Source organism: Emiliania huxleyi, assembly GCF_000372725.1.
Source record: "Emiliania huxleyi CCMP1516 chromosome Unknown EMIHUscaffold_177, whole genome shotgun sequence".
Lineage (NCBI taxonomy): Eukaryota > Haptophyta > Isochrysidales > Noelaerhabdaceae > Emiliania > Emiliania huxleyi.
Window position 1 is genome coordinate 119,421 of NW_005200814.1, and position 22,745 is coordinate 142,165.

The window sequence follows — 22,745 nt, forward strand, 5'->3', positions numbered from 1 at the left end:
CGAGGATGGTGAACTGACGAGCGCGGATGTGACTTGTGAGTCGGTCGTTCGCTCTTTTAAGCATGCGCTCTTTTAAACATGCGCTCTAAGCTTCGGCAAAAAAATTCTGTTCAAGTCTTATGTCTTAAAGACGACGGTGAGGCGGAGCAGACGCGCAGGGCGAGACGAGGGAGGGAGCAGGATCGAGGATGTTGCGGAGATCAGCAGGAGCGGGATGTACGACGAGATTACGAGTAGGAGCAGCAGGGACCCGAGGGACCATGTGGAAGACGGCTAGTGCTAGTCCCCCATCGGGAGACGGGAGGACGACCCCGGCTAGTCGCCCCTGTCGCGCCGACCACACCCACAAAGAACCACCCTGCACAAAGACCGCAGGGCGGGGACCTGTTCCTTTTTACCCATCTCCTAGACCTAGTAGAGGTGTCCGTTTTATTTATTTATTTATTTAAAGGCAAAACACAACGCTCTAAGCTTCGGCAAACGTAAAGTAAATTCTAAGACTTGGCAACAAGGGTTGACATGACTCATGACATGACTCAATTGCGCTAGGGCCTAGGCGACGAACCTGCGCCCCCTGCCGCTGCCCGCGCCGCCCCCCCCCCCCTCGGGGCGGCGGGGCCCCCCGCCCCCCCGGGGGGCCCGTTGGGGCCTGGTGGAATCTTGCCCTACACAACAGTCAATACACCGACTGAGATCACAGTGCGATGCCGGTCTATGCTGTGTGGGGCGCGACGTACGCGGACCGACCGGCTGCCACACACAATGGTCAATGCCACGCGCTAGAGTCGCCAACCAAGCTTGTCGAGACAAGGAGGGGCGAGACTGACTGGTTGCGAGAATGCGAGCCGCGTACGGTTCGATCCGGACACTCGAAACCACAAGTACAAATCGTAAAAGAAAGCTACCAAACGAAACTACTCGCGAGCGGGACGTCAGAGCTACTTTTGAAGGCGGCCTGCACGAACTTCTGGCCGCCCGCCGCAATGAGACGGATCGTGCTGCTCGCGGTCAGCTACTCGGTGGCCCGGGGCAGCGAGGTTGACGACGTGACTTTCGAGCCCGCCTACGGCTACTGGGATGACGACTCTTACGGCTACATGATCGATGACGGCTTCTGTGCGTGGCAGTGTGACCCAGAGTATGTCAGTGATGGGGAGTGTGACGAGATGTGCAACGTGCCCGAGTGTGAATTCGACGGCGTCGACTGCTTCCACGGCTACGGCGAGTGCTACACGCAGGCGGACGGGTCAGACTACCGCGGCGCTGTCAACGTGACTGAGGGGGGCCTCTCGTGCCAGGCTTGGTCGCAGCAGTGGCCGCAGCGGCACGACAGGATCCACACCAATTACCCACACGGGGGACTCGGCGGGCACAACTCGTGCCGCAACCCGGACGGCGAGACCGGGCCGTGGTGCTATACCACCGACCCCAACGTCCGTTGGCAGCACTGCACGATACCGCTGCCGCAAGGGACCTGCGCTGGCCACCACGCAGCGAACCGGACGGCGCCGCCCCCAAGGCCCGCGTCCGATGCGGGAAGCGGCGAGCAGTCTTCTTCAGACATGTACGACGACTACAACATGGACTACCCCTACCCGCCGTGGGAGCTCTCATACGACATCTTTCCGGTCGTGTTTGCGCCCGAGGTCTCGTCGCCCATCGAGCTCAACACGATGATTTCAGGGTCGGTCGAGGAGCACACGTACGTCTTCTACGAGGTCGAGATCCCGCAGTCGGTGCAGGAGGTGAAGGTGGTGGTGGTGCCCGAGGAGGGCGACCCCGACCTGTACGTCTCCTTTGACAACCCCTTCCCCACCGGCGCAAACTACACCTTCCTCTCGGACAACTACGGCGTGGAGGAGTGGACGCTCGGGCGGTACAACTACCTCTTCTGCGGCGCCGCGGGGACCGAGGCGGCCTGCACGATGTACCTCTCTATCCTCGCGTACGACGAGCACTCCACCTTCTCGCTCGTCGTCTACGGCGTCGAGGAAGCCTCCGCAGACGACGCGCCATCCACACTCTGCGCGCCGGGCTGCGAGTGGCTCTCGCTCGGCGACGGAACCTGCAACCAGCAGTGCGACGTGGAGGAGTGCTTCTTCGACAGGGGCGACTGCGCCTGCGACTCGGCCGAGAGCGCGGACTGCACCGACGGCTGCCCCGTCTCGTGCAAACCCGAGTGGATCGGCGACCACTACTGCGACGAGGCGTGCTTCCGCGCCTCGTGCCAGTGGGACAAGCACGACTGCCTCAAGAAGGGTGAGACGCCATGCGCAGACGACTGCCTCCCAACCTCGCTCGGCGACGGTGAGTGCGACGCCGCGTGCAACGTCGAGTCGTGCAACTTTGACATCGACGACTGCTTCCACAATAACAACGAGTGCTACGAGCGGCAAGACGGAGCCGACTACCGCGGCAAGGTGGCCACGACCGAGAGTGGCTACCCGTGCCAGCGGTGGTCGGACCAGTCGCCCCAACAGCACACGCGGACCGCCCAGCACTACCCTCGCTCCGGCCTCGGCGGGCACAACTTCTGCCGCAACCCAGACCGGGAGGAGCGGCCGTGGTGCTACGTGGCCGACAAGGACAGCGGCAAGCGCTGGGACTACTGCGCAATCGGCGAGCCCTCGAACGCGTGCGTACACCCGCCGCCGCCGGCGCCGCCGCCGGCCGTCGAGGGCGCCGCCGCGATGATCGAAGTCATCGGCGCCTTTTGCCTGGGCCTCTTTGCGATCCTGATGCTCCTCTATTGCAGGAGGCTGAAGCGCAAGAGAGCGATGAAATCGGGCGGGTTCACGCAGTACGGTGGGCACGACGACGGTGTCCTGGGTACCGGCGTCGAGATTAAACCCGTCGTGCCCGAGTCGGCTGCTGCGCCCGGCGCATCGGCCTGACGAGACCGACAGCCGTGGCACTCGTGCCGTGGCGGCGTTCCCAGTTTTTTTCGATCTGCGCCGCCGAAGACGGAGTGCTAGGGCGACCTCGCCGGCATCGCGAGGGGGTGGAGGTCAGGAGGGGCATAGGTGCGGGAGGGGGCAGGGGACTCCTCAGAGGCAGAGACGCCGAGCTAACGCGCCTGCGGGCACGCGCATTTGCGGTATGTACTCTTTTACGACCACGCAGTCTGTTTCTTGGGTCTTGGCGCTTTTTTAAGCGCCTGAGCTCCTCCCTCCCTGCATTGTTCTCGGGCATTATATAGTCCGCTATATCATAATACCGCCATCTCGGCTCCCATCTCTGCAGAATGTCCGCAATAAAAACCACACCCCGGGGCCACGACCCGCTTCGGTTTCGTCGTCCATAGTGCACTATCAAACCCCAAACCCGAATAAAAAACCGTGTACCCCCCTTGGAGTGTATCTTGGAGTGTTGCTATGGAGCGTCCGCTTCAACACGCGCTTGCGCGCTCGCGTCTGCTGGCGCCCAGAGAACATGTTGCACCACATGCTCCCGGCGGAGCCAAGCTGCTTGCACTCGACAAGGCAGTCCATCCACTCAGCTCAGCCAGGGCTCGCTCGCCCGAGCTCGGAGCCGCCGTCGGTCATGGGCAGCAACAAAGGTTTGACGCGTCGCTCGGTGCAGGAAATCTGCAGTAGAGGTGCAGAGGCCGTCCGGCACGCGCGCGATGGGCTGCGGCTTCATTGGCAGCTACCAGAGCGCGTCTGGAGCGCTGCCATTGTGTGACCCACGTCCAAGCGGCGCTTCCGGCCTGTTCCGCGCCTCTTTTTACGCTTTTTTTGGAGAGGGGGGGACGAGGTGTCATCAATGTCGAAACCGCCTTTGACTCTTTCTCCGAGCGTGATACGATGGCGCTCGGCGTGGCCGCGCCGCGGTTTTTATGGTGATCGATTCAGCCCGCCCAGCCCCAGGCTTCACCACCCCACCACACCACCAGCCATGCTGAGGGCCTGCGTGCACTCTGCGTCTCTTGGCGCCTGGGAGTTCAGTGAATTCGACGCCAACGTCGGAGACTTTGCCGGATTCTACGTGTGGGAGGACGACTCTGGGCCCTTCTCTGACGACTTTTCCGGCGTCGCAACCGCGCGCCTCACAGACAGCCTCACGGTCGCCCACGCACACGTCGATCGCGCTTGCTGGTTCTCGCTACTGCCTCTCGGCGACGTCCTCCGGCGGCACCAACATGGTGGACGCGCTCGCGCTGGCCAAGGACTCCCTAGACCTGGCCCGCGAGGCGCAGAACGAGGCGACGGGCCACCCGCGGCGCGGGGCAGTCGTCATGCTCACCGACGGGTCCAACCAGCCCGACTATGGCGGTGACGAGCAGACCATCGCACAGGCTGGCCAGCTCAAGGCCGCCGGCTACCTCGTCGTCGCCGCCGGCTTTGGCGAGGCTGACGCGATTGTCCTGGGCGCGATGGCCTCGCGTCCGCTAGAGGGGCATGCCTTTGTCGAGGCAAGCGCGGTCAGACCCCCCCCCCTAGCAGCAGAGCTCTGCCTGTGAGGGGTGCTGGCATCTCTGTACAGACAGCAGCTGTAAGTAGCATGTGTTCCAGTGGCGAGAATTTATAGTCGGCACCAAAATCAGTGGTCTCACCGGCGGGCCCTCCTACTGCCAGCCGGGCGGTGCGGGGCACGCCAGCCTCTCTTCTACGCCTCTCGTGCCTCGCGGCGCCTCTGCTTCAAGGAGGGAAGATACGGCTCTCGCAGCTGTGGCACAGCGGAGAGCACAGCGGGCGGTACAAGTCCATCAGATATGGTTCCCTATCTTCGCATGCTCGTTGTTGGTGATATCCGCGCGAGGTCATACGCCACAGGCCAGCAATCACTCGGCGATGAGACTACTGATTTGGCGCGACGCTCTGACACCGAGTGTTGCTCGACGCTGCGACACCGCCGAGTACCGCGTGCAGCGCTCAACCTCGCGGAGTACACCTCTCGCTATCATCCCGCTTCGCGGCGGTCGGGCTGCTTGATTTGTCGGAAGACACCCACATCTCTGCTGCTGGAGGAGAGCTTCCGATAATCATAGTGGGTTCGCGATGGACCAGCCAGGGGGGCGGCGGCGGCGAAGAGGCGGGAGCTGGGTCCAGTGCGCTCTGCTGCTGGGGGGGGGACCCCCCCCCCCAGCAGCAGAGCTCTGCTGCTGGGGGGGTCCGGACCCCCCCCCGTCCGATGGCCGTACTGGCCGTGCATGGTCGTCGGAGCGTGTGAGGCAGCGACTGGAGAACGAACGCGCGATGCGACAGGCGTGGCCTAGCAAATTTTCCGGATTTCTCTGAACCTTCTCGGAACCTCCCCATAGGCTGCCACAAGGCGTGTCGACCGTGGTCTCGACCGCGCCTGCTCAATCTGCGCGGAGGGCTGGAGCCTCGCTGCCATCTACGTGACGCCGCGGCCCGCGCAGGGAAGGGAGCGAGAGGCGGGGCGGACTCGTCCGGCGCAGCGGCGCGAGGGCGCGAGGGCGGCACCGTGTTTTGCCGCTCACGGTCGGTGCGGGGGGATGAGAGTGGTGCGCACACGCGCCACAACGGGCGCTTTTTTGAAGGATGGGGCGAACGAGCCGGTGCCGCAGCGTCCTTTAGGGGCTCACATGTTGTCGATTGCAGTGTGTAAGAAAGGAGAACGGGAACCAAATGCAATGAATCAGGGAGATACTAACACCCCAGAGAGATGAGAACACAGACTCAGACACAGACGACGCCGTGTCCGATTGCGGTGCACCACATCGTACTCTCTACAAAGACAAAGAACGTCGCCCCAGCATCCATGCGCAAGGCAGACTGTCATCGAATCCCCGCTGTGACATCCCTCAGCAATGCGGTGAATGCAAACACCTCTGACGGCGGAGCCTGTCGAACGGTGTCGTAGATAGCGGCTAGCCTCACAATGTACCCGACTGAGTGCGGTCTTCCGTCGTCGTCGCCCAGGTATTTACCATACGTGGCAACCGAATGCTTTGGGTAGCCCTCCGCTATGGCGTAGGGGTGCACGCCCGCCGTAAACTCATCCGCCATCTTTTGAGCAGCGTTTTGTAGCCTCCACTTCTCATCGTTGTAGAGCAACCACAGTTGCGACGGGAAGGACGGGGGGGCGGGCTCAGCTGTACCCGATGGCACAGCCTTGGTGCCAGAGCTCGTGGCGTCGCCGGCACTGACATACTCAATCTCACCCGTGCTCTTCAAGATGGGTATATCACCAGCACCGGGACCAGTGCCAGTGCCAGAACCATGTGCCGTTGTGTAGTCCGCCGCCTTCCTCCGAGCCTTCTCCATGTACTCCTCGGACGGCGGCTTCAGCGACTTCAGATTCCGCGCTGGCATGCCCACCGGCGCTCCGACGTACGACGTTGGCATTGTTGATTGGACAGGGCGACGCTCTCTTGCTGTGTGGTGCCCCTGCGTGCTGACAGACCGCCGTTGTGGCGAAAGTAAAAGTCGTCGTTACGGTTCAACGCGCGCCCCCGCGCTCGCGTGTCACCATAACGGCGAGCCCACGTTTCGATGGCCGGCCCGATACATGGCGCCGGCACTTTCGCCGTAGCCATAGTGGCCCGCGGCTCTGCAGCTCCAACCGAGCGCCCTCTCGACTCAAGAACGGAGACCGGCACCGTTACGTCACCGCCCATGGACTGGTGCCAACTCAGAGAGGTGCTCTACACGGTCTTCAGCCGTAACTGCTGGCAGGCTCAAAATGATACCCTGCACGGGCTGTTGCAGCAGCATACCGCCAACGCGACGGCGCACGATAGCGGACTCCCGGCCTCCTCCTCTGATGGCTGTGCGCTGGTCGCCACGCTGCTCGTCGGGGCAGGACTCTTTGTCCTTCCGCTCACGCCGTCGAGCAGCAGCTTGACGAGTGTGGCTGTCACGACCTTCGCGGTTCTCAGTGGCGCGCTGGCCGCCGTCACCTGGCTCCGAGGCGGCGGCGACGACTTCATTCTTAATGGGGAGGGCCTGCTTGAGCAGAGTGCCGGCGCACAGCCGTCAGACCCGTGCCTGTACGGGGTCGGCCTGATCACCATGAGCGGCGCGCTGCTCGGTATCATGACCAGGCACGCAGAATGATTAGCTGCGGCGCTCGCCATGAGTAGACTGAGCCACGCGCCCCACTCGCAGCCACGTGCCCGAGTTGGGCTTCTTTGTGCTCGGGGCGGCGCTGGCAGGCTGCGTGGCGCAGCACCTCGCGACGGAGGAGCAGGCGGACAGAGGCGCGGCGGCTGCCGCAGCTGTGGCAGGCGGCCTGGCCTTTGCCACGCTCGGGCCGGGGGCCGTCGCCGAGGCGCTGAGCTTGCTGGGCGCCGCGTTGCTAGTGGGGTCCGCCCTGCGCGCCGGTGAACTCGCATCGCACGGCAGCCGCTCGGTCCTCGAGGCAGCAGGCGAGGGCTACTTTGGCGCCTTGGTCCTCGCGCTGATCGTCGCCCGGCACGGCGCTGAGAGACGGCGGCGAAATCGGACAAACAAGGGGCGGGCGGGGAAGGGGGCTAGCCAGGGGCGGAGGCCCTCTGCATCGTTGCACTAAGAGAATAGTCCCCACAATCGCTGTCGTGGGATCACTTGTGTCATGACAGAATACAAAAAGAGTTGTTGGAGAAATAGAACGAAAAGAAAATCCCGGCCCACTGGCGCACGGCGCCATCACGACACAAAATGAGACTCGCGACCGTCTGGGGCTCAGGCACCGCCGTTGGAAAGACGCTGGTGTCCGCCGGCCTGATGCGTGCCGCTGCGGCTCGCAGCCTGCCGTCGCTTTTCCTCAAGCCCGTGCAGACTGGCGTGCCTGACTCTGATGGCGCCTTTGTGGCGAGAGCAGCCGGCTGTCAGCACGTGGTGGGTGAGCATGCCGCCGCGGCCGGGCTGAGCACGAGCGGACCGTCGCCGTCCGCCGCCTCTGCCACGCCGCCGCCTCAGCGCGCCCTGACACTCTTTGCCTGGCGGCCAGCTGTCTCGCCGCACGTCGCAGTCGAGAGGGAGGGCCGAGGCGTGAGCGACGCGGAGCTTCGCCGCGCCACCGTGGCGGAGATTGACCGCTTTGCAGCCGCTCTCGCCGCGTCTCCTATGGCGGACGGCCTACCAGACGCGCCGCGCCCGTCTCGAGACGGGAGATCACGCGAGATGACACGAGATGACCGAGATTGCCCGAGACATAGGCGCTCGCGCTAGTCGAGACGGCGGGAGGCGTCGCGAGCCCGTCGCCGAGCCGCAGCCTGCAGTGTGATGCACTGCCGACGGCGCTGCCGACGGCGAAGCTCGCAGAGGCGCCGCGCGCCACCGAGACGCCGCTGCCCGCCCTCCTCGTCGGCGACGCTGCCCTCGGAGGCATCTCCGCGACCGTCTGCGCCGCCGAGCTCCTTCGCAGCCGCGGTCATGCGCTGCACGAGGTTCGTGCTTCGGCCCGTGCCCTGCCTCCGAGCCGAGATCACCCGATGCCGCCCGACCCCCCCCCGAGATGGTTCGAGTTCGCCACAGGTGGTTCTCTTCGAGCCGGGCGGCGGCGGCGGGCTCGGCAACGCAGAGGCGATCGGCGCCGCGCTCGGCGTGCGGGTCCGGTCCCTGCCTGCGCCGCCTCCGCTGCCCGAGCCGCTGGACGGGTGGTGGGAGGAGGTCGGCGCCCACTTCGCCGAGCTGCTCGACGGCCTTCCGCGCGCGTGCACGCCGCTGCCCGCCCAGCCGAGGCTGGCGGCGGCGAGCAGCAGCGGAGCGGGGGCGAGCAGCAGCGGAGCGGGGGCGGGCCTTGGCGGCGGCGGCGGCGAGCGGGAGAGCACCGCCAGCGTGCTGCAGAAGGACGCGCGGCGGTTGTGGCACCCGTACACGAGCGCCACGAGGCCGGTGCCGTGCCTTGCGGTCTCTCGCGCGGCGCCCTCTCGCAGGTCGAGCTGGAGACGCAGGCGCGGGGCGCAGCTGGGTTGACACGGCCCTGCCCCAGCTAGGCGGGCGTGACGCTCACCCTCGAGGGCGGAGAGCAGCTGGTGGACGGGATGTCGTCGTGGTGGTGCGCGGTGCACGGGCCCGGCGCCCTAGATGCCACCCCAGATGTGTCTCCCTTCAGGCACTCCCTGTGGTGGTGCGCACCACCGCACCCCCACCACACGCTCCATTGCTTCGCGCTCTGGTCAGTGTCTGCGTGGGGCTTGTCTCCCCACCCCGCGTGCGCGCACCGCAGCTACGCCGTCCCGGAGCTCGATGCGGCGGCGGTCGACCAGATCGGGTCGATGTCGCACGTGATGTTTGGAGGGCTGACGCACCGGCCGGCGGCGCGCAGACACGCGACGGCGCAGGAGCTGCCGGCGCGCGACGGAGGCGCCGAGAGGAGAGGGCGGCTGCGGGTAGGTGCGGCTGGCCGAGCTGCTCGTCGAGGCGACGCCGCAGCCGCTGCAGCGCGTCTTCCTCGCCGACTCGGGCTCGGTCTCTGTCGAGGTTGCGACCACGGCGCTGAGAGGACGCGCTCTTGTTGCAGTGTCGCTCACCGGCCCAAGGATGAGTGTGAAAGGTGGCGATCAAGATGGCGCTGCAGTACTGGCGCGCGCAGGGCGTGGAGGGCCGCTCCCGCCTCCTCACCGTGCGCGGCGGCTACCACGGCGACACGTTTGGCGCGATGGGCGTCTGCGACCCGGTCCACGGGATGCACGCGGAGATGTTCGGCGGCGCGCGGGTAGAGGGAGAGATAGACAGCGACGCAGAGCAGGAACGCTCCTGGGTTGATGATTGGCGACAGCGACGCCTCCCTCGCTCCCCCAGGCGTGCTCGCGAAGCACCTCTTCGCCCCCCGCCCCGCGCCGCGCTTCGGCGAGGCGTGCGGCGAGGAGGACGTGGCCGGCCTGCGCTCGCTGCTCGCGCAGCACTCGCACGAGGCAGCGGCCGCCCTCGCACCAGCGCTGTGCCCCGGCGCCTCCTCACGCCTCCGGCGCTGAGCAGGTTGCTGCCCTCATCCTCGAGCCGATCGTGCAGGGCGCGGGCGGGATGCACTTTTACTCTGCCGAGTACCTGAGGCGGGTGCGGCAGCTGTGCGACGAGCACAACGTGCTGCTCATCCTCGACTGCATCGCGACTGGCTTCGGCCGCACCGGCGCTCGCTCCCTCCCTCTCTCTCCACGCTGCCCCCTCGGCGCCCCTCCCGGCGCGCACCCGAGGCAAGGCCACCGGGACTAGGCGCTCTCTTCGCGTGCGACCACGCCGCCATCTCTCCCGACATCATGTGCGTCGGAAAGGCGCTCACCGGAGGGTACATGACCCTCGGCGCCACCCTCGCCACCGACGAGGTACCCGGAGGGGGGCGGCATCAGCCGGCGTGCGCGGAGCGACGCCCCTCACACCCCCCCCCCCCCCGGGTGGCTCCGGCCAGGTGGCGGAGGGGGCATCGGGCGGCGAGGGCGCGGAGAGGCCGGTGCCGCTGATGCACGGCCCAACCTTCATGGCCAACCCGCTCGCGTGCCGCGTCGCGAGCGCGTCGGTGCAGCTGCTGCTCGACTCGCCGTGGCAGTCTCGCGTCGGCGCCATCGCGCAGCAGCTCGAGGCGGAGCTGCGCCCGCTCGCCTCCTCGCCCGCCGTGCGAGGCGTGCGCGTGCTCGGCGCGATCGGCGCGGTCGAGGCGGAGGCGCCGCCGCACCCGCCGGCCCTGCCTAGGACCTGCCCCCGCCCTGTCCTAGGCGTGGTCGAGATGGAGGAGCCGCTGCACTTGCCGTCGGTGCAGGCCCTCCTCGTGCGGCGCGGCGTCTGGCTGCGCCCCTTTGGCCGCATGCTCTACACCATGCCGCCGTTCGTTGTCTCCGAGGCCGAGCTGCGCCGCATCACGGGCGGGATGCGGGCCGTCGTCGAGGCCACCGAGAGCGCGCTGCTCGAGAAGGGCGCGCGGCTCGAGTCTGAGGTGTGGAGGGAGAGCCAGAGTCACGCGGGCTGAGCGGCGCACAGCCAACCCGCGGAGTGTCTCACACACGCCATGCTGCATGCGGCCAACCCACGATACGTATGTTGGAGGCAGTACACAGACACGAGACAGCTGTGGGGCCCCTGCTCCGCGGAGAGCCAGGACGCCACTCGCCAGACGCGTCTGCCAGTGAGACCTCTCTCCACACTCCAGTCTCCGCTCCACGCGGACCTCCTTCCTCTCCGCGCACATACGACATACGACACACTGCACACAGGCGCGCACCCACAACACCTTCGAGTAAATAAAAAAACGGACACCTCAAGGAGATGGGTGTAAAAAGGAGAGAACAGGGGCCCCTCCGCTTCGAGTCGACCTTGCCGCGTGAGCTCCCCCGTGTCCGCTTTTCGCTTTCCGCGAGTACCGTGAGCGTTGTCCGTTGACACATCCTAGCTAAACGCGCGAGCGAGAGCGAGCGCCTGGCGAGCGCGAGAGAACACGACGATTATAACCATCCATGGGACATGAGAGGGAACAAACAAAGAAGTGGCAAGAAATCAGGAGAGTTCTCCTCCGCCGCACACGAGACGGGCGGAGAGAGTGAGTCACGGGTTCGGCGCTCAGAAATCTTGTGAGCGCGACCGATGTCTGTGTAACCGGGCTTGCCACAGCAGGCTCGCGCGCGCCTCAGGCTCACTCTGCGGACGCGTCGGGAGCCGCCGCGACCGCCGCGCCGCCGTCCGAGGCCGCCTGTGCGGTGTCTTCCGCCTGCGAGGCGAACAGGCGGGGAGGCGGCGTCGGGCGCGTTGGGAGCGGGGGAGGGGAGATAAGGCGGGGCTGCGGGGCTTCCGCAACGAGCGGCGGGGAGCGGCGAGGGCAAAGGAGGGAGCGCATTGTCGGGGCCGGCGGGACGGGGGCGTTGCGCGCGCGCCTTGCCCTGGCGCGCGGGCGGCTTCGACCCCCCCTTGGGGCGCCCGCCGCCCAGCCCCTTGTCGTTCCTGCGCGGCCGCCCGTTGTTGGCGCGGTGCGTCTTGCCGTCGCGGCCGCCGCCTGCGCGGGGCGGCTTGTCGCCGCCGTTCTCGCCATCCTTGGACTCCCGCGCGTCCGCGGCCGACTGCTCCTCGTCGGCGAGCGCCTCGGCCTCGGCGTCCGCGTCCTTGTTTGCGTTCCTGCCACGCGTGCGGCGGCGTGGCCGGGCCGGCCTGTCCGGGGGGAAGGAGACGTTGATGGCCGTGGGACGGCCGTTGTGCTCGCCGAGGTCGTAGTAGATGACATCGCCGTCGTCCACGAACGGCTGTTTGTTGCCCTCGTCCTTGGTCAGGTTGAGTGCGTGCACAAAGATGTCGTCGCCGCCGCCCTCGGGTGACGCAAATCCATAGCCCTTCTTGCGGTCGAACCACTTGATGGTCGCGGTGTTGGCCATGACGTTGGTGTGGTGTAGGCGCCTGCTAAGGGACAAGCTCCCGCGTTGGTGTGGTGGCGAGCGAGCAGCGAGGCCGGCGAGCGCACTGCTGATGGCACCTCTCTGCAGCTCGCCCGACACAACAGGGTTTGGGTGCGCGCCCGATTTCTTTTCCCTGAGCTCGGTTGTTTCTTTTTGCTTGTTTGTTTCTTGATTAGCCCCACCCTAGGGCCTCTTCTCACGAGCGGTAGTCGGCGTTGATGTCCACGTACTCGCGCGTGAGGTCGGACCCGATGACCGTGCTCGCCTCCCCGCCGGCGCCGAGGTCGATCTCCACCTCGACGAAGCGCTCGTGCGGCGGGAAGGGCGCGCTCTCCTGCTGCGCCTGCGCCGAGAGAGGGCGGTCCCGCGGTCGGGCTAACGGCCGGGGAGTGGGCGGGCCGTGGTGCCGCCAGCCGCCTGCCGCAGGTGCGCAGAGAGCGACGCCTCGCGCGTGGGGGAGAGGCGGAAGGAGCCTAGCGGGGACGAGCCGAGGAGGTTCGAGGGGCGGTGCTTTGGGGGTGGAGCGGGGCGCCGGGGCGAGGGGCGTGACGTGTCACCCCCCTCGAAGACGGTGTCGCCGCCGATGGCCATCGTGCACTGCCCGAGGTCGAGCTGCGGCGCAGCCCTGCCAAGGAAGGAACCGACGGCGCCGACGATGCGGCCCACGTTGGGGTCGTTGCCCGCGACGGCCGTCTTGACGAGCGGCGAGTTGACGACGGCCTGTTCACGCCACGCGCCGTGGAGAGACGCTGTTCACACCGGCTGGACGAGCGACTTGACGACACCTTGCCGACGCCGCGCGCCAGCTCCGCCGACGGAGCGCCTCGCACCGCCACCCGGAGCACGTGCCTGACAGGAGGGCTCCGAGAAGGATCCGAAGAGGCCCCCAACCCCTCCCCCCAGGCCCACACAGCCACGCGCGTCGTCCCCTCGCCGTTGCGCGCCACGTCTGCCGCCAGCTGGTCGCACACGCGCTTCAGCGCCGCCTCGAACTCCGCGAGCGCCTGTCCACGCGGCCAGCCGTGAAGAGACGGGGTGCCCTCCGCCCCACCTCGCCGTGGTGCGCGCGCCTCGTCCCGCTCTGCTGTTGGCGCGGGCAGCTCCACCCGTCCGCTCGAGAAGAGGACGAGCGAGTCGGAGGTCGACTGGTCGGCGTCGATGGACATGCAGTTGAAGGAGGCGTCCGCCGCCGCCGCGAGCATGCGCTGCAGCTCGGCGCGAGGCACGGCGACGTCGGTCAGCACGAAGGAGAGCATGGTGGCCTAGACAGCACACGCCACTCTCGGTGCGCAGCTCCTCCCGGGAGCGCGAGGAGAGCACCGCAAGGCCATGTCGGGCTCAATCATGCCCGCTCCCTTGGCCGTGCCGACGATGGAGCCCCCGGCGGCGGAGGCGCGGCGGAGCTTGGGGTACCGGTCCGTCGTCATGATGGCGCGCGCCGCGGGCAGCATGCTCTCCCGCTGCAGCTCCGCCGCCGCTGCGGGAACCGCCTCTGCCATCTCGCCGACCGGCAGCCGCCAGCCGATCACTCCTGCTCACAGCGAGACGGTGGGGAGAGTTCTGTTGTATCTCTGTTGTATCTCGGCTGCTCTCGGCTGCATCTCGGCTGCATCTCGGCTGCGTCTCGGCTGCATCTCGGCTGCGTCTCGGCTGCATCTCGGCTGCATCTCGGCTGCATCTCGGCTGGAGGTTGCCAGTCGAGGCAGGCAGCACAGACGAGGCGCCGCCGGGCAGCGAGAGCGCGTCGGCGGCGGCGGCGCAGACCGCCTCCGAGTCGCCCACGCCGTCGCTGCCGGAGCACACGTTCGAGATCTTGTTGTTAACGACGATGGCCTGCAGGTCACCGCCCGCCGCGAGCCGATTCCGGCCGACAGTCACCGGAGCGCCGCAAAAGGCATTCTTGGTGAAGACGGCGGCCCAGCTGCTGGAGGGAGCGTCGGCGACGATGAGTGTCAGGTTCATCGTGGCTCGCGTTCCCTCGGCCGCCTCGGCGGGAGAGAAGCGGAAGCCGGCCGTGCCCACTTGGAAGCCAGACGGGAGCGTAGCCTCCGCCGCGAGTGCCTGCTCATATTCGCTGGTCGACGAGAAGGAGCGCATCTGTGCCGTGGTGGCACGCCCGGTGGCAATGCGGCGGGTGCCAACCAGGCTGGTGAGAGCGGAGGCGAGCCAGAGCACCATTTGTGTCGGAGTGGGAGAGTGAGAGGGCTGTCCGGCGCCGGCGTTTTCTTTTTCTATTTTTCTTGAGGGAAATAAAGAACTCGCCGGGTCCGCGCGCGCGCCCGCAGCGCACCACACTCAACAGCGCCGTGAAGATCAAGAGGCCTATGACAGCCGCGGGTCGACCCGCCAATCGCTCCGCCCCTCGTCAGTCGTCACGCAATGCCGCCGGCTCCCGCCTTGATATCCGTCCCCTGCCCGACCGGCCGTAGCTCGTAGACCGCCTGTCCACAGCCGAGATCGTGAATTCGCCCGCCCTGTCTCCACCGCCACCATCGACGACACCGCCCTCGCCCCCACTGCCCCCGCCCCACCCTCCAAACCACCACCATCGCAGCGGATCACTCCCCACCAGCGACCTCCCCGCCGCACTCGCCCGCCCCCGCCGCCGCCGCCCCGCCGCTGTTTCACGGCTCGCCTGCACGGCTTTGCGCTGGTGGTCGGTGCCGATGCCCTTGAGGCCGATGTAGTAGATGGTGGTCTCGTCGGCGCCGTAGTTGTCCACCACGAGCAAGTGGAGCCTCGACACGTTCTGAAAGCGCGAGAACTGCGTCGGGTACTCTATCCGCCCCTCCGCGTCGCCCTCCTGCAGCTGCCAGGTCTGCACCGCCATCATCCGGTCCGCGTCGTCAAAGTCGAGCGCCTCCTGGTTGATGTATGCGCGCAGTTCGCGCGGTGCGCTGCCGTCCGCCCCGCCGATCACCGTCAGGGACTGGATCTTGACTGGAGACGTGAACGGGATCGTGATGAGCAGCTGCGGGTCATCGTCCTCCGACTGCAGCCACGCGTCGCGCTGCAGCCTCTGGTCAAACGGCCGGAAGATGCGCCTGCACGCGCCCGCCTCCGACTCGTTGAGCGCGCTCACGCCGGCCGTGTCGATGTACGGCAGAAGGTCGTTGGTCGGCCCGTCGTACTGGTCGGCGTGTATCTGGCCGCACTGGCATCGGAACGGTCCAGAGTGGGCCATGTGTGGCGCGATGGCACCCCGTGCCACCGCCGAGCGATGAGGCGCCTTTTTATGGGCAGTTGCGGCTGCAGAGCCAGTCGCTCCTGTCGGCGCGGCAAAAAAGAATTTTGAAAACCTCGCACAACGATAGGCGCGCACTGGCACTAACACAGGTACACTGTGCAAAAAAGAATTTCCTAAACCGAGAAAATACACTTTTTCGAGAGTGCAGCGGCACCGAATACTCGACAAGGTAGAGAGGTGCTAGGAGTGGAGCTGCTGGGCCGAGCGTGCGGAGTGGAGCGTGTGCTGCGGCCACGGCAAAGATAGGGAGAGACAGGAGGCGAGGTAGCTTGGTGCCGAGGGGCGACCTGGCTGTGGCCACGGACAGGCACACGGCCCGGCGGCGTGTCACCGCCCGAGCGCCACGCTCACATTCTCCTGTCTGTACGCGACGGTGAGGTTGGTCAGGTTGCCCGTGCGCAGCGTGATGTTGGCGCGCAGCGAGACGGCGACGGACCCAAACGCGAGGCGGCCCAGCAGCGCCTGACAACCCGCCAGTTTTTGATGAGGGGCCAGCTCACGAGGACACCAGTTGGCGAGGGACGGCCGAGCGGCGCCTGGAGCTTGGCGATCGGCGCGTCGAGCTCGACGGGAAAGCGCCTGTTCGCAGCGCGGAGCGTGAGACGACGCTGCTCCCGCTCGCTCGAGCTCGACGGGGGAGGGCGCCGGTCGACGACGCCACTCCAGAGCGGCGGCAGCAGCACCGGCGGCAGCAGCTGCGGGACGACGACGCTCGCGATGGCCTCGCCCTCGTACTCGACGGAGGCGGAGAGGCCGAGCACGGCGAGGGTGACCTACGCGTGTGAGCGGCGCCGCTCACACGCGCCGCACTGTGCAGAGGCTGACGAGGCGCGGCACGGCGACGTTGAACGGGTTGGTCACGTCCAAGCGCGCGGCGTCGTGCAGCGAGTTGCCCCAGATGGGCCGACCCGCGAGCTCGAATAGGTTCGCTGCCGGGTCGAGCAGGAGCGAGACGCGGTTGAAGATGCGCGCGCCGCCGCCCGGAAGGCCCGGAAGGTCGGCGGGGACGGTGAGGCCGCCGAGGGCGGAGTCATAGAGGGCGGTGGAGACGCGCGCGAAGGAGGGCTCGAGCGGCGTCGGCTTGCCAGCGAGGAGCTTCTCGAGGGCGCCGGAGAAGGCGCGCCTGCTCACAGCGATGGGTGTGAGGAGACGCCGCTCACCCGCACCCTTGTGCGCCCGAGAAGGCGAGCCGGTTGGCATCGCTCTGGCCGACGTTGATGGTGCCGGTGAGCATGATGGTGGAGTTGCCGTGGGGCAGCCCGATGGGGGCGACCGTGGTGCAGCGCGCGAAGGGCTGGAGGTCGGCCGACTGGATGAGCATCTCGACCGAGCCGAGCGGCAGGAAGGCGAAGCTCGACGGGTTGTGGATCGCCACCTGTGGTTGGCCGCGCCGGGGTGAGAGCCGCTCGGGCGTGGCCGCGGGGTCCGCCGCCACTACAGCCACTACTGCTGCTGTGCATCGCCACCTCGAGCTGCACGCTGAGCGGCCGCGAATCGGCGGAGCAGTCGACGCCCGCCACGCTCCCGGGCGGCGGCGGCAGCGGCAGCACGCCGCTCCTCTCCCCGCCGGCCGCCAGCTCGAGGCGCGCTGGCTGCGGCGGCTGTGCGCCTGGCGCGCAGCCGGGCGGCGGCGGCCCGTCGGTGAAGGAGAAGCTGTTGAAGACGACGTGTAGGCCATCCGCGCCGCGAATCGAGACGCGCTTCGACAGGCGGATCATCCGCACCGTGAAGACGGTGTCGAGCAAGGCGCCGAGCAGCGGCGTGCCGGCGAGCATGGCAGGGAGAGGGAGCGCGATGCTCACCTGGCCGGAGAGCTCGAGCTGCAGGGCGGGCTGGTGCAGCATTCTGTCAGCCAGGCGGCGGAAGGCGGCCTCGTCCCACACAAAGATGCGGCCGCCTAAAGTTCGGAAACGGGTCATCAGTCGGAAGGGTTCCTCCGAGCCGCCCGTGCCACACGGGAGATGCGGCCACCGAATGTGACCGGCTGCCGCCCGCCGTGCCCGAGAGGAAGCGCCGCCTCGGGACGGAGCGCCGCTAACGCGCGCCCGTCATGCACCACGTCGAGCTGCGGCGCCTGCAGGAAGGTGCCGAGAAGGCTCAGGGAAGGCTCTGAGCTGCTGCGCGCGACGCCGAGCTGCGGCGCCGTCAGCACGGGCACGACCGGCAGCCAGAGGGGGATGTGAAGGGTGCCGTCGACAACGGCGGCGGCGGAGTGCTGCCATGGCTCCCGCAGCGTAAAGTCCACGATGTCGAGCGTCGACACGTTGACCAGAGACTGCACCACCAGCCGGATGAGGCCGAGCAGCGCGAGGTAGCAAAATAGAGCCCAGCCCGCCCGCCGGAGCCACGGCCCGAGCGAGCGCCGCGACACGCCGGCGATGCCGCGCGGCGACAGATAGTGGAACTCGCCCTCATCCTTTGCGAATTGCTCGCTGCCCAGGTTCTCGTCGATGTCGCCGCTGTCGGACAGCCGCAGCTCCTGCTGGCTGTGCTCAAACTCGGTGGTCTGACGGATGATGGCGAGGCGCTCGAGGCCGACCCCGGAGCCGGAGAGGCTCATACGGCCGCTACCGAGGCTGGAGCGACGGCGGCCAATAACCGGCTCTATCATTGGCTTCCTTATCGAAGGGCTGCGCGCTTCAGCTGGCCCAAGCAAGGGATTAACAGCGCGCCAAACCAGCACAATCCTGCACAGACGACCAAGGGATAGGGTGGGCGACGGCTAGCACCACACTCCTATCCTCAAATCCCTGTGTGGTGGCGGCGTGCCGTGGTCCTCCCATCCCTAGGTAGGTAGGTAGGTAGAAAGGTGAAGAACAGCCAGGCTCGGACTGGACACCAACGCGGTAGGCTTCTCTCATGGGTGGACGCGAGACAGATGATGACGACACGCACGAGCGACACACAGACACAAACAAGCTCACAAGACACACAGCCAGCGTGGCTGCCACACACACACCCTGGAGTTGGCGTACACATAACTCAGGGCCACATTCTTCCTGTCGCCCCCCCCAGCACTCCAAGGTGCCAAGAGAAACAAACAAGGGCACAACATCCCTTCCTTGGGTTGTCTGTTTTCTTTCTTTCTTTCTTTCTTTCAAAATCCTGCAAAGGTGGGGACGTGTCTGTCCCCTCGACCCAGCCCTAGCTTGGGATAACGAATTTTCCCCCTTACTAGGCAACACACCTTCATTCCTTCTTCCCGTGAAATCCCTGTGTGGTGGCGCTGGCGGCGTGCCGAGTCGCGACTCGCGAGTGCCGTCCTCCCAGATGCCTCCTTTGGCGTGGTTTGTCTAATTTCTTTTCTTTCTTTCTTACACTAGGCACGGGACTGGCGCGCACTGGCACTAATATAGTCCCACGTTAACACAGGTACACCACTCTTTTTGAAGAAACGAGAACTAAGTCCTCTGCAGCATCGGCCGCTGAGCCTCGCGTGCCGACTCCAGCTCCATCTCGTCCTGTATGCTCCCCTGCATGCTCACCTCCCTGACCAGCGCTCGACTAGCCTCTGGGTCGCGCTCCGTCGGCCGAGCGGCCATCGAGTACGAGTAGACGGCGTAGCAGACCACACAGACGCCGCACCAGAGGGTGAGCGACGGCCGCAGGTTGAAGAAGATGGCCTACGTTGCGGGTACACCACCAGTCAGCGTAGTGCGGATGCAGCTGTGTGCAGCGTATTCGTCGCATGGCGTTGCTGATACAGCACCAAGGGTGGTGAACACGGTGCGAGAGGCAGCGGAGTGCGTGTCTTCTCGAGTGCGAAGTTGCAGAGGGGCGTGTGATCTGGGGAGGAGGCGCCGAGATGATGCAGAGGACGACGGCGGTGCAGTCGGTGGCGATGCACTTGAGGACCGCGTCCGCGTACTTGTACACGAGGTTGATCGCGATGCCGATGAGCGTGTTGCATGCGACGACCGCCACCGCGAGCGGGCTGTCGTACCCGTCGAAGAAGCCCAGCCCGGCTTGCGCGCTGCTCGGGTTGGACACGAGGAAGAAGGCGGTCACCTGCGGGGAGAGGAGGCCGAGGTGCAGCCGGGTGTGGCCGAGGCTGCAGTGGCAGGGAGACGGCGAGCGCGTCGAGCGAGGCCCCGTTGGCCCCGCGTACATCGCTCATCTCTCCCGGCTGTATCTCGGCCGTATCTCGGCTGTGTCTCGGCCATCTCACGTTGAGCGCAGCTCCGCTCGCGTACAGCACTGAGTTCTGCACGTTGAGTGCGATCCTGTAGTGCTTGACGATGTACTCGTTCCGGACTGTGCAGACTGCGGTGATGCCCACGCTGAAGGCCATCAGCCCGTACACGCGCAGTGGGTAGCGGCCATGGCCGCGGCAGGGGTCGTGCTGCACGATGATGATGCCAATCATCTGCAGCACCTGTGGTGCAACAACGGAGCTTGGTGGTGGGGCGGCCACCGGGGCGCTGGCCCACCGCCGTCTCTGCTGCACCATGGCGCGAATCTGCTCGCCGCTGAAGCGCCTGCCGACGCAGAGCATCTGGATGGCGGCGACGATGAGCGCGTTGGCCGCCTTGAAGAGGAATATCGTGCCGGGGTCCATCTGGATGGCGACGTAGAAGGCGAGCTGGTTGTTGAGCGTGTAGAGCGAGGCGAGCGAGAAGATGTGGAGGCACGCGCTCAAACTAAGCTGGCCAACCGCCGCCGCCCAAGCGCTGCTCCCATTCTCGCGGTGCGGATCGGCGACGTGGAGGGCGACAGTGATGGCGAGCTTTGATGTCTCGGCGATGGCGATGGCCGACATTGTCGAGAAGTGGAAGCCCCCTCCGTGCGCCTGAGCAACGCGGTAGAGAACCCCAACTGTGATCTGCACCGCCATCAGCCCGAGCACTGCGGAGACCTTGGTCTGCCATGCCGAGTCCGGCATGACAACGTCAGGCGCCAAGCGACCCCGAAAAGAATTTCCTGGTTTGCAAGCCTCCCTTGGGTTTCTGTTTTCTTTCTGTCTGTCTGCGAAAAGCACTGCCATCTACAGACTACACGTTGGTGTCCAGTCCGAGCCTGGCTGTTCTTCACCTTCCTACCTAACCTAACCCATCTATCTCAGATGAAGCCAACGAGCTTCGCGCTCGCAACCTCTCGTATCCTGCTCGCTGCCGTCCACACCGGCGGCGTCGGCCCTCCGTAGAAAACTCCCCTTGCGGATGCCTCGAAGTCCACCCGAATCTGACCGATAACCTCCCTGAGCAGCGCCGCGTAGAGCTCCATGTCGGCTGCCGTCAGGTGCCACGGACAGTCGTCGATGTTGTCGATGCACGCCGCCGCCCCGCTTGGCGTGCTATTGCGCCAGTGCGGCAGCAGCTGGAAGTAGCGCGCGGCGATGCCAAGGTATGAGAGGTGGTAGAGCGTATCGTCCCGCCGGCCGACCCACTCAATGACCGAGACACCTGTGCGTGTGTCACTGCTCGTAGATGCGCGTACCGGACATTTCATGGACCATCTCATGGGGCAGGTGCCTGTTTAAGAAGAGCGTGTGATGCGACCTCCACACCTCGATGGGCCAGCTCTTCGGGAAGGGCTGCCATCGCGAGCAAACGCGAGGCCCGAAAAGGCGCTGCCCTCCGGGCCGACGAACACGCGCGCACGGCTGTACGCCTGCGCCTGCCGCGCCAGGGTGTGGAAGCTGCGCACAACCTCGAGCTTCAGCAGCCCGGCGTTGCCCTGCCCCTTTGACCAAGCAGAGACGATCTCGCGCGTCCGACGGGTGAGCTCCGCCTCCTGAGTACAAGTGTAAGTAACTCAAGCGTGGTGCTTCAAGGGCTACACAAGGTTGACGACGGAATGCGGTCGCGCCAAAATGCTGGCGCTTAACTCACTTGTCTAATGTTGCTATGCAGTCTCGGGCGCTATGCAGCATCTAGGCTGCGGCTCGTTGTCAAAGCTGCGCACGCCTGGTCGGCTGAGGCCCTTCCTGGCCTGGGCGTCCCTCCGCTCTCTCTCGCCCGCGGACGGAAGCGGCCCTTTAGTGAGAGGCAGGGGGCGAGGGGTCGGGGACTGGCTCGGCGAGAGTGGAGGCGGCTCGGCGATGTACACACCTGAGCGAGACAGGAAGAGGACCGTTCTCGGCTGCGTGCTGCTGCGCGTGGCGGTCAGCGAGGGCCGCAGCGGCGGCCGCAGCGGGTGAAGTATGCCGGCCGGGAAGGCGTTGTCCAAGGGAGAGAAGGGCGGTCGCCCGACCAGCAGTCGGACCTCGGCGGCCTGGACTGGAGCATGCATGGAAAGGAGGATGCGAGACTCGGGAAGCACCTACGACGTGACTCTGAGCGATTGAGGTGGGAGCTCGACCGCCGTGAGCTTCGTTTGAAAAAGTGGCGCACCTGCTGCGCCAGTAGCTGAAAGAGGGCCGATGGCGCGAGGACCGTGGCGTTCGCATTCTCGCTCCTGAGCAGCTCCGGCAGCGCCAACGCCAGCAGTGGCAGCGTCTGAAGCAGCGTGTGCCCCGGGTTGTGCGAGAATTTCTGACGAAAGGTGTAGAGCGCGCCTTTGACGATCCGCGTGCAGGAGGGTGCCTTAGGAGCTGTGCCGTCGGCGCCAAAGCCGTCACCCTCCCACGGGCCCTCCAGGCCGACGTGCGAGTGCGCGAGGTTGAAGCGGTGCGTCGCGTTTATCACTAGGCCAGAGGCGAGCACGGTGGCGTCCGTAACTCGCAGCACGCAGTACTCGACGCCCGGGCTGCCTCGCTCGCACTGGCTCATGCGTGAGGTCGAGGTCCAGCGGCCTCTCCACATTGTGCCCGTCCGCCTGTCGCACTTTGGCGGCCAGGCTGCCGACAGACGCAGCGATCCGTTCACGAGCCGCGGTCGCCACATCACAGGGGCATCGGCTTCGGCGCTCGGGCCTCGCTGCCACTGGCCAGCAGGGCACACCGCAACAGGGTCGTCGATGACCGTGAGGGCACGGAGGTTTATGCCGCGGGCATCTCCACTACAGGAGAATGAGGACGCCATCTCGCACGGCACCACGCCGTAAGAGGCGTCGTCGGCGCGAATTAAGCCGAAACGAGCAGCACGAGACTCCGTCGTGGGGAGTCGAGCGGAGTGCGCGGCGCCCGTCGATGCCCGTCAACAAACACATTTCTTTTATTTTCAAGGTCTTTGAACAGAAAGAAAACGATGCGCCTGACTGTCTCTGATCACTAGGTTGCTTATGTGAAAAAGAAACCCGCGACGTTGTCGACATGTGAACCATACCTGTTGTGTTTTTGTGTGAACCATACGC

General features: G+C 66.2%; 7 protein-coding genes across 7 annotated transcripts; 2 read left to right on the forward strand and 5 right to left on the reverse strand.

Annotated features, from left to right (window-relative positions):
• Positions 1-983: 983 nt before the first annotated feature.
• EMIHUDRAFT_231980 (hypothetical protein) lies at positions 984-2,894 on the forward strand (the record flags this gene model as incomplete). The annotated part of the gene is made up of 2 exons (XM_005783757.1): positions 984-2,635; positions 2,756-2,894. The coding sequence occupies 2 exons, from the start codon at positions 984-986 to the stop codon at positions 2,892-2,894; spliced, it is 1,791 nt and encodes a 596-aa protein (XP_005783814.1).
• Positions 2,895-5,744: 2,850 nt separating this feature from the next.
• Positions 5,745-6,281, reverse strand: EMIHUDRAFT_231982 (hypothetical protein; the record flags this gene model as incomplete). The annotated part of the gene is made up of 1 exon (XM_005783758.1): positions 5,745-6,281. The coding sequence occupies one exon, from the start codon at positions 6,279-6,281 to the stop codon at positions 5,745-5,747; it is 537 nt and encodes a 178-aa protein (XP_005783815.1).
• Positions 6,282-7,590: 1,309 nt separating this feature from the next.
• On the forward strand, positions 7,591-11,125 carry EMIHUDRAFT_456336 (adenosylmethionine-8-amino-7-oxononanoate aminotransferase; the record flags this gene model as incomplete). The annotated part of the gene is made up of 10 exons (XM_005783759.1): positions 7,591-8,036; positions 8,108-8,338; positions 8,427-8,813; positions 8,888-9,211; positions 9,288-9,374; positions 9,448-9,654; positions 9,873-9,977; positions 10,088-10,216; positions 10,300-10,821; positions 11,099-11,125. The coding sequence occupies exons 1-10, from the start codon at positions 7,608-7,610 to the stop codon at positions 11,123-11,125; spliced, it is 2,448 nt and encodes an 815-aa protein (XP_005783816.1). The 5' UTR covers positions 7,591-7,607.
• Positions 11,126-12,461: 1,336 nt separating this feature from the next.
• EMIHUDRAFT_231986 (arginine biosynthesis bifunctional protein A) lies at positions 12,462-14,443 on the reverse strand (the record flags this gene model as incomplete). The annotated part of the gene is made up of 6 exons (XM_005783760.1): positions 12,462-12,608; positions 12,836-12,985; positions 13,051-13,269; positions 13,372-13,527; positions 13,636-13,755; positions 13,979-14,443. The coding sequence occupies 6 exons, from the start codon at positions 14,441-14,443 to the stop codon at positions 12,462-12,464; spliced, it is 1,257 nt and encodes a 418-aa protein (XP_005783817.1).
• Positions 14,444-14,499: 56 nt separating this feature from the next.
• Positions 14,500-15,498, reverse strand: EMIHUDRAFT_423880 (hypothetical protein). The gene is made up of 2 exons (XM_005783761.1): positions 14,901-15,498; positions 14,500-14,706 (listed from the first exon to the last, which is right to left on the reverse strand). Exons 1-2 carry the CDS (start codon positions 15,447-15,449, stop codon positions 14,638-14,640), a joined length of 618 nt encoding a protein of 205 aa, XP_005783818.1. The 5' UTR covers positions 15,450-15,498; the 3' UTR covers positions 14,500-14,637.
• A 76-nt stretch (positions 15,499-15,574) lies between these two features.
• EMIHUDRAFT_442259 (Hypothetical protein) lies at positions 15,575-18,149 on the reverse strand. Its single transcript, XM_005783762.1, has 8 exons — positions 17,647-18,149; positions 17,484-17,577; positions 16,979-17,409; positions 16,703-16,887; positions 16,356-16,635; positions 16,158-16,285; positions 16,049-16,091; positions 15,575-15,974 (listed from the first exon to the last, which is right to left on the reverse strand). Exons 1-8 carry the CDS (start codon positions 18,121-18,123, stop codon positions 15,840-15,842), a joined length of 1,773 nt encoding a protein of 590 aa, XP_005783819.1. The 5' UTR covers positions 18,124-18,149; the 3' UTR covers positions 15,575-15,839.
• A 764-nt stretch (positions 18,150-18,913) lies between these two features.
• EMIHUDRAFT_231989 (hypothetical protein) lies at positions 18,914-20,394 on the reverse strand (the record flags this gene model as incomplete). The annotated part of the gene is made up of 4 exons (XM_005783763.1): positions 18,914-19,135; positions 19,332-19,520; positions 19,681-19,887; positions 19,960-20,394. 4 exons carry the CDS (start codon positions 20,392-20,394, stop codon positions 18,914-18,916), a joined length of 1,053 nt encoding a protein of 350 aa, XP_005783820.1.
• Positions 20,395-22,745: the final 2,351 nt, after the last annotated feature.